At 36.8% G+C, this 13,999-nt stretch overlaps 1 protein-coding gene across 1 annotated transcript in view; it reads right to left on the bottom strand.

The window, feature by feature from the left end:
• LOC115506399 overlaps positions 1 to 13,999 on the bottom strand; it is a 124,031-nt gene that overhangs the window by 54,566 nt on the left and 55,466 nt on the right. Inside the window, exons 6-9 of the mRNA XM_032591939.1 lie at positions 5,682 to 5,757; positions 4,712 to 4,788; positions 4,576 to 4,607; positions 4,303 to 4,432 (exon numbers count right to left, since the gene is read on the bottom strand). Coding sequence (XP_032447830.1) covers positions 4,303 to 4,432; positions 4,576 to 4,607; positions 4,712 to 4,788; positions 5,682 to 5,757 — 315 coding nt within the window. The remainder of the gene's footprint in view (positions 1 to 4,302; positions 4,433 to 4,575; positions 4,608 to 4,711; positions 4,789 to 5,681; positions 5,758 to 13,999) is intronic.

Genomic DNA, 13,999 nt, shown 5'->3' on the forward strand with positions numbered 1-13,999 from the left:
GTCATTTGAAGGCTTGACTGGGGCTGGAGGATACTCTCATGAGATGGATCACTCAACATGGCTGTTGGTAAGAAGCTTATGTTCCTTTCCAAGTTGGAAACCCTCTCCATAGGGTTGCTTGGATGTCCTAAAGACATGGCAGTTGGCATCCTCCAGAGTGAGTGATCCAAAAAGAATACCAGGAAAAATCTACAATGCCTTTTATGACCTTGCTTCAAAAGTCACACACAATCACTTCTAACATATTTTTTTTGGTTTATTTATTTTGAAAGAGAAAGCTTGGGAGAGGCAAAGAGAGAGGGGGAGAGAGAATCCCAAGCAGGCTCAATGCTGTCAGCACAGAGCCCAACATAGGGCTCGATCCTATGAACCACGAGATCATGACTTGAGCTGAAATCAAAAGTTGGACACTCTACTGACTGAGCCGCCCAGGCCATATTCTATTTGTTAGAAGAAAGTCCCTTAGTCCATCCCATATTCAAGGGGAGAAGAGTGGGCCCACATCTTGAAGAAGTCCGTGTCAAGTAATTTGTGGACAGATTTTTAAAACTCCTACACTGAAGAATGTAGTCACCTCTTCCATATGCACTAGTCTAACACAGAACCAAATAACCACTCCAAAAACAAAAATCAAAAATCCATCATCAAAACCTGGTACAGTAGTTCCTCCTTATCCATAGAGGATACATTGCAAAACCTCCAGTGGATGCCTAAACCTGCAGATGGTACCAAACCCTATATATTCCATGGTTTTCCTTTGCATAAATGTCTATAATAAAGTTTAATTTATGAATTAGGAGCAGTAAGAGATTAACAATAGCTAATAATAAAGTAGGAAAATTATAATAATATACTATAATAAAAGTTATGTGAATGTGGTCTCTTTCTCTCTCTCAAAATATCTTACTGTATTGTACTCGCCTTTCTTCAGGTGATGATGTGAGATGATAAAATGCCTACATGATGAAATGAAGTGTGGTAAATGACGTAGGCATTGTGACATAGTGTCATGCTACTACTGACTTTCTGACGACATGTCAGAAGAAGGATCATCTGCTTCCACATCACAGTTGACTGCAAGTAACTGAAACTGTGAAAAGCGAAACCAGGGATAAGGGGAGACTACTGAACAACTATTGACCTCGATTCTTAGAGACAATGCAGAAGACAATAATGGCTATTAGAAACTTACAGTGGAACGATATATTTTACAGTTTTAAAATTCATGCTTACTCCTGTTAGACTATAAGTCAAATCTCATTTAGGTTATGAATTTTTTTCTTCAAAACTATAAAGTGAGAAAACTATGGAAAGCTGTATTTTATAGTAAATCTTTTGAAATTTGGGGGTAGGGGAAGTTTGTGAAAGTGGCCCTGACATAAAGTAACTATCAAGGGTTTGGAATTAAAAACTGAATTGCTTTGGTTGTCTGGCCCTTCTTTTTGGTTCTAAGATATCACAGTAAAGACAAGAAGACTTGTTTATGATTGTCATTCTCAATGTTGACATTCTCAATGTCATTCTCAATAGTATTGTTTTTAATACCTATTTCAAAGATCTTCCCATGCTGTGTCATGCTTTTAGGTCCAGTATTGCCAATAAATGGTTTAGCAGCTCTCAGAGAAATGAGCATCTAACTCTCTGCGTATGGAAATAGCTAAATTTACAATCAGCTTGATGACTAAACAAAAGTTATTGTTTCATGGTGATAAAAACAACATTGTTTTGTAGAGTGAAAAGTATAAGCAAACTTATCTCAGAGACAAGTTCTTAAAATATTTTCCTGAAAAGATGTCCATGGGTCAGCACTGTTCATCACAACATTCATGATTCATGATTCATGATTCATGAGTGTGAATTTATAGGATACTGAGCATAACATCAGGAAATAATGCTGCAAGTAATTATCACACATAAAAGACCTCCTGTTGCATGGGGCGCCTGGGTGGCGCAGTTGGTTAAGCGTCCGACTTCAGCCAGGTCACAATCTCGCGGTCCGTGAGTTCGAGCCCCGCGTCGGGCTCTGGGCTGATGGCTCGGAGCCTGGAGCCTGTTTCCGATTCTGTGTCTCTCCCTCTCTCTCTGCCCCTCCCCCGTTCATGCTCTGTCTCTCTCTGTCCCAAAAAAATAAATAAAAAACCGTTGAAAAAAAAAATTTTTAAAGAAAAAAAAAAAAAAAAGACCTCCTGTTGCAAAAATGTCAGTTATGCCAAGGAAAATTACTCATACTATCCTGTACCTCCCATGTTGAGGACTGCTCATTCTACTTTATATATTAAGGGACGAGCATATTAAGATGCTAGAAATGCTTTGGGGTAAAAAGTTTCTCTTTTTCATATCTACCAGTTAGTGTGGTCTGCACAGGAACCCACATATTTGACTATAGGGCAAGAACTCAGTTGGAGCTGTCGGAGCATCAATTCTTTCTGTATGGCTGTCTGGGCTTTCTTGTAGCAGGAGGACTGGCTTCCAAGAGGAATTAACCCAAGAGATAAAGGTAGAAGATACAGATTTTGCAAGTTACAGTGTTGCCCCATCTGCACTGTATTAGTCAAAATGTGTAGAAAGGCTTGATCCAGTAAAGGGTAAGTAAGGAAATGAATTCCACTTCTTGATGTGGAAGTGGCAAGGTCCCTTTACAGATTAGGTTGTATGATGAGTGTGAGAAGACAATCCTCCCTACATCTGTCGTTCTCCTGCAGAGGCCGGCCCTCTGAATAAAGACACTTACAAAACGTTTATATAAGGAAACAATCTGTCATAATAAAGCTTCGAGATCTCTCCCCCTCCACTTCCTTTCCCTTACCTCTCTTCTCCTCTTCTCTCATCTCTCTCCCTCCCTCTCTTCCTCTCTCTCTCTCTCTCTCTCTCTCTGCCCCAGGAGAATAAAAAGGTAAAGGCCTTTCCTTCCCTTCCCTGGAGATTTGTTTATATTCCAGAATAAAAAAAAGGTGTTGTCTGTCTCCTTTCTCTCTGTCTCTGTCTCTCTCTCTTTTTCTGAAAGGAAGGATGGGCAACCCTATATGAGACCAGAGTTTCCTGACTTGGGGATTTCTCCCCTTTAACGCACCCACCCACATATGCGGGGTCCGTCAAGCCTTCACCTCGAATGCTGGGGATTCAGACTTGGGGAACCAACCAAGATGCTGCTCTGGCTGCTGCACTTGCTGTGGGAAATGAATGGTCTTGGTCTCTGACTGCGCTCTCATGTTTTCTGCAAATAGGGCAAAACTTAGATCCTTCACAGTTTCTGATTTAACAACGGCAGATACTTTTGCGACCACGTTTGGAAACACAATATACTATATTCGATAAGGAAAAAACCACCAGCCCCAGGGACCTGGATCTAAAGGGCCACTTTGAATGATCTAAGTAGGCAAATCATTCCAAATGGGAACCAACAGGTAAAGAAAATGTCTAAGGGATAGATTAATTTTGGAAAGAGAAGCTACTAGGAAGTATTCTTAGCCTTCCACGTATTTTCATAGAGGAGAAAACTGGATGATTCCTTGGGATCTCTAATATAAGGTAGAGGAGGTTACATTTTGAGGAAAAATCTCCAGCACATCTTAGAGGCTATTAAACAACATGGTTTCTAACAAAGTACAGCAAAGTCATATTCATAGACGCAGCTGGAAAATTTTGCTTAAATACTAAATTTGTTTCAAAAAGAGTTAGAGGCTTGGGTTTATAGTCAAAGATCTAACATTATCAGTTTGCCCCTTCTTCATTAGTTCTTATGGTCATAGCATCACTAAACATCAAATCTAGACTTTCTTTGCCTAGTTTTTCCTCTGTATCTTTATGATGGCACTAGCTACCAAGAAAAAAGAAAAACCAAATCATTATTAGAATCGTATGTGTTTGTCCTCGTTTTTATGTTGTGACCCTCTGGAATTCAGAATACTGTCTTAGTTATTTCTGTGGCCCTCAAGTTATTTAACACAGTGTTTTGAACAGAATAGTCACTCAATATTTAGTAGAACCAACCTAATTCCTTAATGGCCATACCATTCAAGAGCTCAATTTTGTGAACAATTAATGTTAATTGCCTACATTTTATTCTTCAATTAATAGCAAATATAAGTTTTTTCATGATGTACTGTTCCGCAAAATGACATCATCTGCCCGGATTTAAAGCGTGTCACGAGTGATTATTTGTATTAATGTAAGTTGTGAATTGTTTAAATGGCCTAATACTGGTGTAAAGCCATGTGAAAAGAAGCAAAACCATAAATTAAACTGCCTTCCTCTAGTTCCCAAAACTGCCACAGCACCAGTTGCTTTGCCAAATGACTTTACCGCATTTGTCAGTCTTCTCTCCAAGTGCATCAACTGTGCCATCTGGATGCAGACGGACAAACCCTCCAGTGAGCTTGTTGTAGAATTGAAGAGTATTTCCTTTCATAAACTTCCATCTTTCTGCAGCCCACTTAATATGAAAACAAAACAAAGCAAAAACATCAACATGAGAAGACAAAGAGAACATTATATACTGGGTTTTTTTTAACACATCAAATAGCAATTTGGACACTATTGATACCAAATAATTTAAGGCCAAAAGTAAAATCTTACTGTTTCTTTTCTACTAAGTTCTAGCTTCTGCCCTGAAGGTATAAAGGAAAGAGAAAATCATTAATTTCAGCAGAGTCATACTTTCCTCAATCATCGTAAGAGAACCTTCCCAGAAATGTGTATATATGACACTCACGCCCAAAAATGATACTGTTATCCCTGGCATACAGTTCTCTGGCAATTTTACCATCATCTTCCCCTTGATCCAGCCATCTATGGAAAGAAAAATATATCAGGAATATTGTGGCTTTACACTTACACTGAGCACTGGCAATTATGAAACCAAGTCAGAAATAACGTGTTAACAGGAACCGGAAAAAGTCATAGGTATCTTGTTGGCACATGCAGAGCAGAAAATGGAAAAGGAAATGCATGAAGTGACTAAGAAAGTGCAAGGGAGGGAGGAGAGGCTGCCATCAGATTATGGGAGAGGTACCTGCTTTCCCTAATGCACAGGTCAGTCGGTCAGTTAGCTGGTCAAGGTCACAGATCTTACACCCCCTGCACCAGTTATTAAATTCCTGGTTTTAAGCCATCAACTACATTTCAAACTACAGTCAGTTATTTCATAAACACCTATTATTGGTTCCATAGGGAAAGAGGCAGGAGAGTGCTGAAAGAAAGAGCAAATCTATCACCACTTTGGAAGAATAACCCAAGAATCAAGGCCTAGTGACAGTAAGTCAGCAAAGCCGTCATTGTATAAAAAGCCACGTGCAACATTTATTTTGTACATTTATTAAAACCAAGCTTAATTTGTGACCTAGTCCACAGGGGATCAGTTTTCTTGCCAGGGACTTTCATTCTCATATGAGAAATCATATTTTTTTAAATCTTTCCAGGTAAACCAAGGAAGATTTAATCATATTTTTTAAATCTACCTTAATTTACTGAGAAAGATTTAAACTTACATCAAGAATGATGATAAACATATTGTATATCTTTATAAATAGAAGCAGATGCCCCTAAAATTAATCTTCAAAAAAGTTACCCAGCAAAGCATTAGTGACCAGGAATAAGTGGATAAGCTATCCATTGCTCCAAAATACATGAACTTGGAACTAATATGAAATGAATCTGATGAATGTAAAAGCAAACCTACACACCTGTGACAGAAGAAGGCATATTCGCGGTCTGTTGTGGGATCCTTGATTACAACATCATCAAGAAACCAGCCATTTCCTAAACACAGATTAAAAGAAAGAAAAGTGTAAATATGTATGGCCTAGGTATTACTTGAAGTTTTGGAAAGATGTCCTGGCTTCCAAATATATGCGAAGGCTTTATGTACTGTAAAGCTTTAATACTTCAAATAAAGCAAAATATAAGAAAAGCTATAATAAGCATTTAAAAATATTTCTTATACATGTAACAAAAGCACAACATGTTTTTAGGTTTCATGTTTTATGATATCTACCTCAATACTATTTTCCAAGAAGTTTGAAAACAGACCAATTCAACAATTTCTCTTGATTTCATAAACTGTATTTATATCCCTGGACCTAAGATCTTCCAAAAAATATATACCTAATGAGCTAGCAATACTTTGTATTTCTAAAACATACACATAAAGTTAATTAAAGTTCAAATTTGAATCAAGTATATATTTTGCTAATCCAGAAAATGAACTTTTAGATACTCTGTTGAAGCACACAGACTGAGCCGGTATACATGAAGACAGTCATTTCCGTTTAAATATTTGATTTTATATTAATTTGAAAACTGGAGTTAGTTAAGACATAATTTAATTTTACTTATAGATAAAATGGAATATTTTAACCAGTCACAGTAGTTTCCTCTATACAAAAGAGTCAGCTCAAAATCTATACTCTTCTAATCAAATATCCTTGAGTTTATGAGTTAATAACTAATAACTAGAGGATGAAACTTTTTTTTAGTGTGTTTATTTTTGAGAAAGACAGAGACAGAGACAGAGCGTGAGCAGGGGAGGGGCAGAGCGAGAGGGAGACACAGAATCCGAAGCAGGCTCCAGGCTCTGAGCTGTCAGCACAGAGCCTGATGTGGGGCTCGAACTCACAGAGTTGTGGGATCACGATCGGAATCAAAGTTGGACGCCTAACCAAGTTGAGCCACCAGATGCCCCTAGGATGAAACTCTTTTAACAAAGCATTCAAGGGCCTTCATTGCCTGGCTTCGGCTTACTCTTTAACTTCATCCCATATTATATACTCCCATCATGGAACCATGCCAAATTGCTCATAGTTCCCAGATCAGCATGCATCAAAACCACCAGGAGGGATTAGAAAAACACAGATTGCTGGGCCTCACACCAAGTTTCTGATGCAGTAGCCCTGCGATTAGCAACCTAAGGTGACTGTCCCGGTCTGCCCTGGAAAGAGGGGTTTCCCAGGATGTTCCTATACTGGGAAACAGTGTTTCCACTAAACATTAAACAGTGTTTAGTTTCAGTGCTAAAACCAGGAGAATCCCAGGCAAACCAGAATTATTGGTCATCACATAAAAGAAACCAAGAATGGAATTTTTAATGAGATCCCAGGCAATGCCGATGATCCAGGAACCACTTTGAAAACCACTGTCATAGATAATGGGTATTCATAATTTACACATGGTGCTCCATCACCCATGCCATTGCGTATGCCTAAAATGCCATCCCCAAAGTGCTTTATTTCATTTTTTTATTTAAAAAAAATAGAATTACTTGTCTCCTTTAAGGAAAATTAAAATGTTACCAGAATTCTGAAATGGGTTTTAAGAGCTACTGAGGAGTCTCTAAAGAAAACTCTTGGAGATGACAAGGTACTGATTTTTAAAATACTTTGTAAGTTTATAGGTTTAATTAATAATCAGTATAAATATATTTTTTAATGTTGGTTTATTTTTGAGAGAATAAGAGAGAGCATGAGCTGAGGACGGACAGAGAGAGAGAGGGAGACACAGAATTGGAAGCAGGCTCCAGGCTCCGAGCTGTCAGCACACAGCCCAACGCAAGGCTTGAACCCACAAACTACGAGATCATGACCTGAGCCAAAGTCAGACACTTAACCGACTAAGCCACCCAGATACCCCAATTAGTAATTAGTTTAAAAGTACCTATATAAAAACATATTATCTCCAAGAACAGTCAAGTGGAGGCAAGATCAACTGAAAGACAATGTAAACATGAAATAAGTATCACTGTAATTCACTGAAATTTAGGAGTGGTTTTCTATACACCATACACAGACTTGTGGGTTAATTAAAATTTTACGAAATTAGATAAGAAAAAAGGTTAAACTTCAAATATTATATTTCTTTGTATAACACTAAAGATTTACTTTTGGCCATGTTTTCCAAGTTCTTTATATGGTGAGTGGTTTTTTAGTGTATCCTTTTAGAAATAATGTTATGAGACTCCGAGTGCTATTTAATCTTCTTTTTAGCAGGCTGCACCCTCCACCCCCATTGATGTGCAGCATAAGCTATATGTGTGTGCACACATTCAACTTCTGACCCAACAGGTCTAAGTGGGCACTGACTCACTGCAGACACCTAGGTAAACGCTGACTTCCTCCTCCTGCCCGCTGATACCTTCCCCATAAAAGTAAGGCATTTGCTGTGTCACTGACTCTGAGGACAGTAATATCCCTGGGGTGACCCTCTGTTTCCATAGAGAGGGGAAGCATGAGGCTCAGTCACACCCTTTGCTGCTGCAGAGTAAGGACAGAAGCTCGCAAAAAGGAAGGAGAGGCTGAAGAGTACCAACTAGGCCCAACTGCACCACCCTGCTCTGCCTGGTTGGTGTGGACAGGAGTATAAGCTTAGGTCACTGGGCCTCACTGATGACTAGGGCACAGGGGGAGCAGAATGTCATCCACCCCATACTGTCCTACCTCATTCCACCTCCTGATGCTAGGCAGGGGAGGACACTCAGACACGACGAGAATTCACTGACACCAGGGGTGGGAGACAGTGGAGTGCTGACTAGCCCCAGCTTGCACTGCTTTCTCCTACTTGCAAACGACAGGGCTGTCTACGGATAAAGTTCCAAACAATCTACAAATAATAATAAATAATAATAATAGTGAATGATAATAATAATAAAAAATCCCAGAAGTAAAAAGTGAGTTGAGTGACATCTTGGATACAAGACAAATCACCACACAAAAATAAATCACATTTCTGTATACTAACAATTAACAAATGGAAACTGAGATTCAGACACGATGCCACTTAAAATCACTGTGGAGATTAAATATTTAGGATAAACTTAACAAAACACGTACAGAATTTGTATGCTGAAAATTTTTTAATGCTGAGGAAAGAAATCAAAGAATGCTTAAACAAATGAAGAGATATACCCATACTACATTCATGGATTGGAAGTCCCAATATAGTGAAAGCATCAATTCTTGCCAAATTAATTTCTAGGTTTGATATAATTCCCTTCAAAACCCAAGCAAGTTTTCTTGTAGATATGGATAAACTTTTCTAAAACTTATATAGAAAAGGAAAGGTCTTAAAATAGCTAAAACAATCTTTAAAATATTAAAATAGGAGGAATTACTGTAACTGATGTTAAGGCCTATTAAATAGCTGTCAAGACAGTATGGTATTGGCAGGACAGACACACATATCAACAGAACAGAGCAGAGAAACCAGAAATAATCCCACATAAACATGCCCAATTGCTTTATGACAAAGGTGTAAAAACAATTCAGTGGAGGCAGGATAGGCTTTTCAACAAATTGTGTTGGAGTAACTGGACTTTCATAGCTAAAATAAATTAACTTCAACCTACATCTTACACTTTATACAAAATCGGAAAATAAATCATAGAATTAAAAATGAAATGTAAAACTATAAAGCTAGAAATAAATAAGGGAAAAAAAAGTTTGTGTATAGGACTATTCAAAGAGTTCTTCAACTTAACCCCCAAATTATAATCCATAAAAAAAAGAATAAACTGGGCCTTATCAAGACTAAAAATTTGCTCTGCAAATGACCTTATAAGAAGATGGAGTGACAAGCTACAAACTGAGAAAAAATATTTGCAAACCATAAATCCAAAGGACCAGCATCTACAATATATATACAAAAAAAAAAAAAAACTTTTAAATTTTAACACTAAAAAAAAAATCCATTACAAAATAGACAAACAACATAAAGACATTTCACCAAAGAGGATATAAGCACATAAAAAATGCTCAACATTATCTTTATAAAAATACAAATTAAAATGAAACTGGTAAGTCACTACACACCCACCAGAATGGCACAGGGGGAAAAAAAGGCAGCAAAAACACCCAATACCAACACGGATGCTGAGAAAATGGATCACACATGTACTGCTGGTGTGAATATAGAATGGTATTGCCACTATGAAAGTTTGCCAATTTATTACTAAACTAAACATGCAATTCCATATGACCCAATCAACTGCATTCTTGGGCACTGATCGCAGACAAATGAAAAGTCACGTTCACGTAAAAATCTGTACACATACAGTCACGGCAATTTTATTCATCACAGCTCCAAACTGCAAGCAACCTAGATGTTCTTCAATGGGCAAATGGTTAAACTGAGGGAAAGCCATTCCATGGAACACTACTCAGCAATAAAAAGGAACAAACTGCTGACACATAACATACACCTCGAATGAATCTCTAGGAAACTATACAGAGTAAAAGAGCCAATCCCAACAGAATGCATAACACATGATTTCATTACTATAACTGTCTTGAAATGAGAAATTATAGGTATGTGGCACAGAATAGTGGTTGCTGAGGGTTAAGAATGGGAAATGTAAGGAAGAAACTGAGGAAGACAAGTGGATGTGGCTACAAAAATGAGACATGACAGGTCATTGTAGTGATGGCACTCTTCTGTGTCTTGACTGTATAAGTATCAATATGCTGACAACGATGGTGTAGTATACCTTTGCAAGATGTTACCACTGAGGAGAACCGGGTAAAGGACACAGAGAATCTCTCTGTATTATTTTGTATAACTACATGTCAATCTATAATTATCTCAAAATAAAAAATTTAAATCATCCCCATCTCTCCCCAACTCTCTTATTTCTTCACTTGTGATGCTTCACTTGGTTTTGGAGTAAACAATGATGTATCCCCTTACACCAGTTAGAATCGCTAAAATCAAAATGACAAGAAAAAACAAGTGTTGCCAAGGATGTGGAGAAAAACGAACCCTCGTGCACTGTTGGTGAGAATGTAAACTGGTGCAGCCACTATGGAAAACAGTGCAGAAGTTCCTCAAAAAGTTAAAAATAGAAATACCATACAATGTAATAATTCCACTACTAGATATTTGCACAAAGAATATCAAAACATCAATTTGAAAAGATATATGTACCCCTATTGTTCACAGCACTATTTACAATAGCCAAGGTATGGAACTAACCTAAGTGTATATCAATAGACAAATGGATAAGGAAAATGTGGTATGTATATGTACACACACACACACACACACACACACACACACACACACACAGGAATATTATACAGCCATAAAAAAGGACAAGATTGTGCCATTTGAGACAACATGAATGGACCTAGAGAGTATTATGCTAAGTGAAACAAGTCAGACTGAGAAAGACAAATACCGTATTATTCTACTCATAAGTGGAATTCAAAAAATGAATAAAACAAAAAGCAGAATCCGACCTATACGTACAGAAAACAAACTGGTCATTACCAGAAGGAGTGTATTGGGCTAAACGGGTGAAGAAGAGAGGAGGTAACAGGCTTCCAGTTATGGAACGAATATGTCACAGGAATAAAAGATACAGTATAAGGAATATAGTCAATGATAGTGATATAATGGGATAGATATGGTAGTTTTGCTTATGGTGAACATAGTATAATCTATAACTTGTCAAATCACCATGTTGTATACCTGAAACTAATAAAACACTGTGTCAATTATACTAAAAAAATGTTTTAATTAAAAATGTAGTTTATAATTAACTTTTTTAACTTTGTTTTCTGAATAATAAAAATTTATTTTGAGTCATTTTGAATTGCTTTTTTAATATCCATTGATCATTTTTCTAGTGACATTCACGAAACTGCCTAGTAACACTCACTAAAGTATATTTAAAAATTATCCTCATGCATTTTAATGTGAGAGTCTTCCTTGTTAATCTATTTCAAAATGCTACATTCTATTAAACCCTTTAAATTTTTCCAAGTTAGTAACATAGTAATTTTAACAGATTTATTGAGAAATAATTTACATACATAACGTTCACCTGTTTAAATGAGTTCTGAGGTTGTGTGGTTGGTAATACATCTATAGTTGTCATATCATAACCCAAATTCAGTACCATTTCATCAACCCCAAAGGAAAGTCTGTACCTATTCACTACCACTACCAACCATCCATCCCCTCCCCTCTGCTAGACTTAGGCAACCACTAACCTACTTCCTCATTTTGAGAAGATCTGCCCATTGTGGAGATTTCACACAAACGGAATCATGTAATACGTGGCCTTTTGTGACTAGCTTATTTCAGATAGAAATAGAAAAAGGAAGTCAGCTATCTAATGATTTACTTTAGGTTAATTGTACTACCTGAGTCTGTGATGGCTCTTAATCAAAATCAGTAGGTGTATCTGTATTATTATCCCCATCTCTCCCCAACTCACTTATTTCCTCATTTGATTTTGGAATAAACCATAGTCTTTCTATAAGACACCACTGCAGCAGATTCTCTCCATTGTAGTCTTAGATCTTATGTAAAATGAATCTCACAGCAGATTGTTTTTGCTAACCAAATGGACAGACCTGGTGCACTTTGGCTCATCAAACAAAATTCTCAACTCCTTCTACAGCCAACACACCAGAGACACAGCTAGGACCTAAACTAAATATATGGAAGCACGAAACCTTCACCTCCCTCACCAAAAAATAAATAAATAAATAAATAAATAAATAAATAAATACCTCTTAAACAAAACAAAAACAAAAACATCCCACACATAATGCTACTGCAGTATCAACACCAAGAAATGGATTACAAAACTAGCTGAGATCAATCACTGGTAATTAATCTGTAAAGAACAAATAGGTTCACTTAATCTGAAACAGGACCTATAAATCACACTTTCTTGGCTAGAACTTCTATTACCTCTCTATATGGTTTTCAGACAAGGCAAGTCTAATAAGTCAGATGGGAATATACTGCTTATTGTTGATGCTAATTATTATATATAAATATTACATATATATTAAATATATATTTTTTGCTGCCACTCTAAGATCTTTTATATCTTGTATTTTCTATTTAAGAAAACAAGACTCAAGTTATCATATATTGATTTAATTTCTAGTCACTTTATAAATTCTATTTTTTTTTTTATTTTCAGTTGATACTCCTCGCATTTTAATGGACATGTCTATCACCTGTAGGCAATAATTTTGCCTTCTCCTTTCTAAAATTATAATTGTTTTAGAAAACATAATGCTTTCCAAGAATGCCTATATTCATAATGAGGAAATCTTTGTTGTTCCACTTCATTGAATTCCATTGTTTATTAAGTAATTGTCTTGAGTTACATTCTTTTAAAATACTTTTTCTGTTCCAAATTTTCAAAGAACTTTTAATAATAGTATTATTGGGCTGTTAACAATTTTTCTACTTCACCCTTCTGAAGTGATGTTATTTAATTAATAGATTTTCTAATGAACTATCTTTCAAATTTTGGGCATGAACCCTATTTAGTTGTTATGTATTATTCCTTTATTATACTTCTTGATTCATTTTGTACACATTTAACTTAGGATATCCTCACATACATTTATCAGTAAGGCTGAACTACAACTGTTCTTCTGGAGAATAAACACCATGGGACACAGGACATGGCGTAACTACGAAAATCCTCAGGAGCAACATGTCACTTTTATTAGAATATGTAGGGGAAAGGGAAATGAGAAATTTAACTGTCTAATTAAAATACTGTCTTAGTCTGCTTGGACTGCTATAGCAAAATACCACAACTTGGCTAGCTTATAAACAACAGAAATTAATTTCTCATAGTTCTGGAGGCTGGGTAGTCCAAGATCAAGGCACCAGCATAGCCACCTGATGAGGGCTCTCTTCGTGGTTTATAGCTAGCGCCTTCTTGCTGTGTCCTCACGAGGGGAAAGGCACTAGGGTTCTCTCTCTAGAGCCACTTTTATAAGAGCATTCCTAAAGGCTCCACCTCCCCCAGGCTCCACCTACTAATATCATTGCGTAAGGCCTTAAGATTTCAACATTTTAACGGGGAGGGGGTCACAAACATTCAAACCACAGCAAATATTTTTAAACAAATGTGGAAAAATTATGAAATAAAAATATTTGCTTACATTTACATTATAAAACATGAATATGGTAAACAAAAAGAGAATTCTTTTAGAATAGATCCTCTGAGGTCTGCAGGCATTCTTGCCCATACTGG

Source organism: Lynx canadensis, chromosome F2 (assembly GCF_007474595.2).
Source record: "Lynx canadensis isolate LIC74 chromosome F2, mLynCan4.pri.v2, whole genome shotgun sequence".
Lineage (NCBI taxonomy): Eukaryota > Metazoa > Chordata > Mammalia > Carnivora > Felidae > Lynx > Lynx canadensis.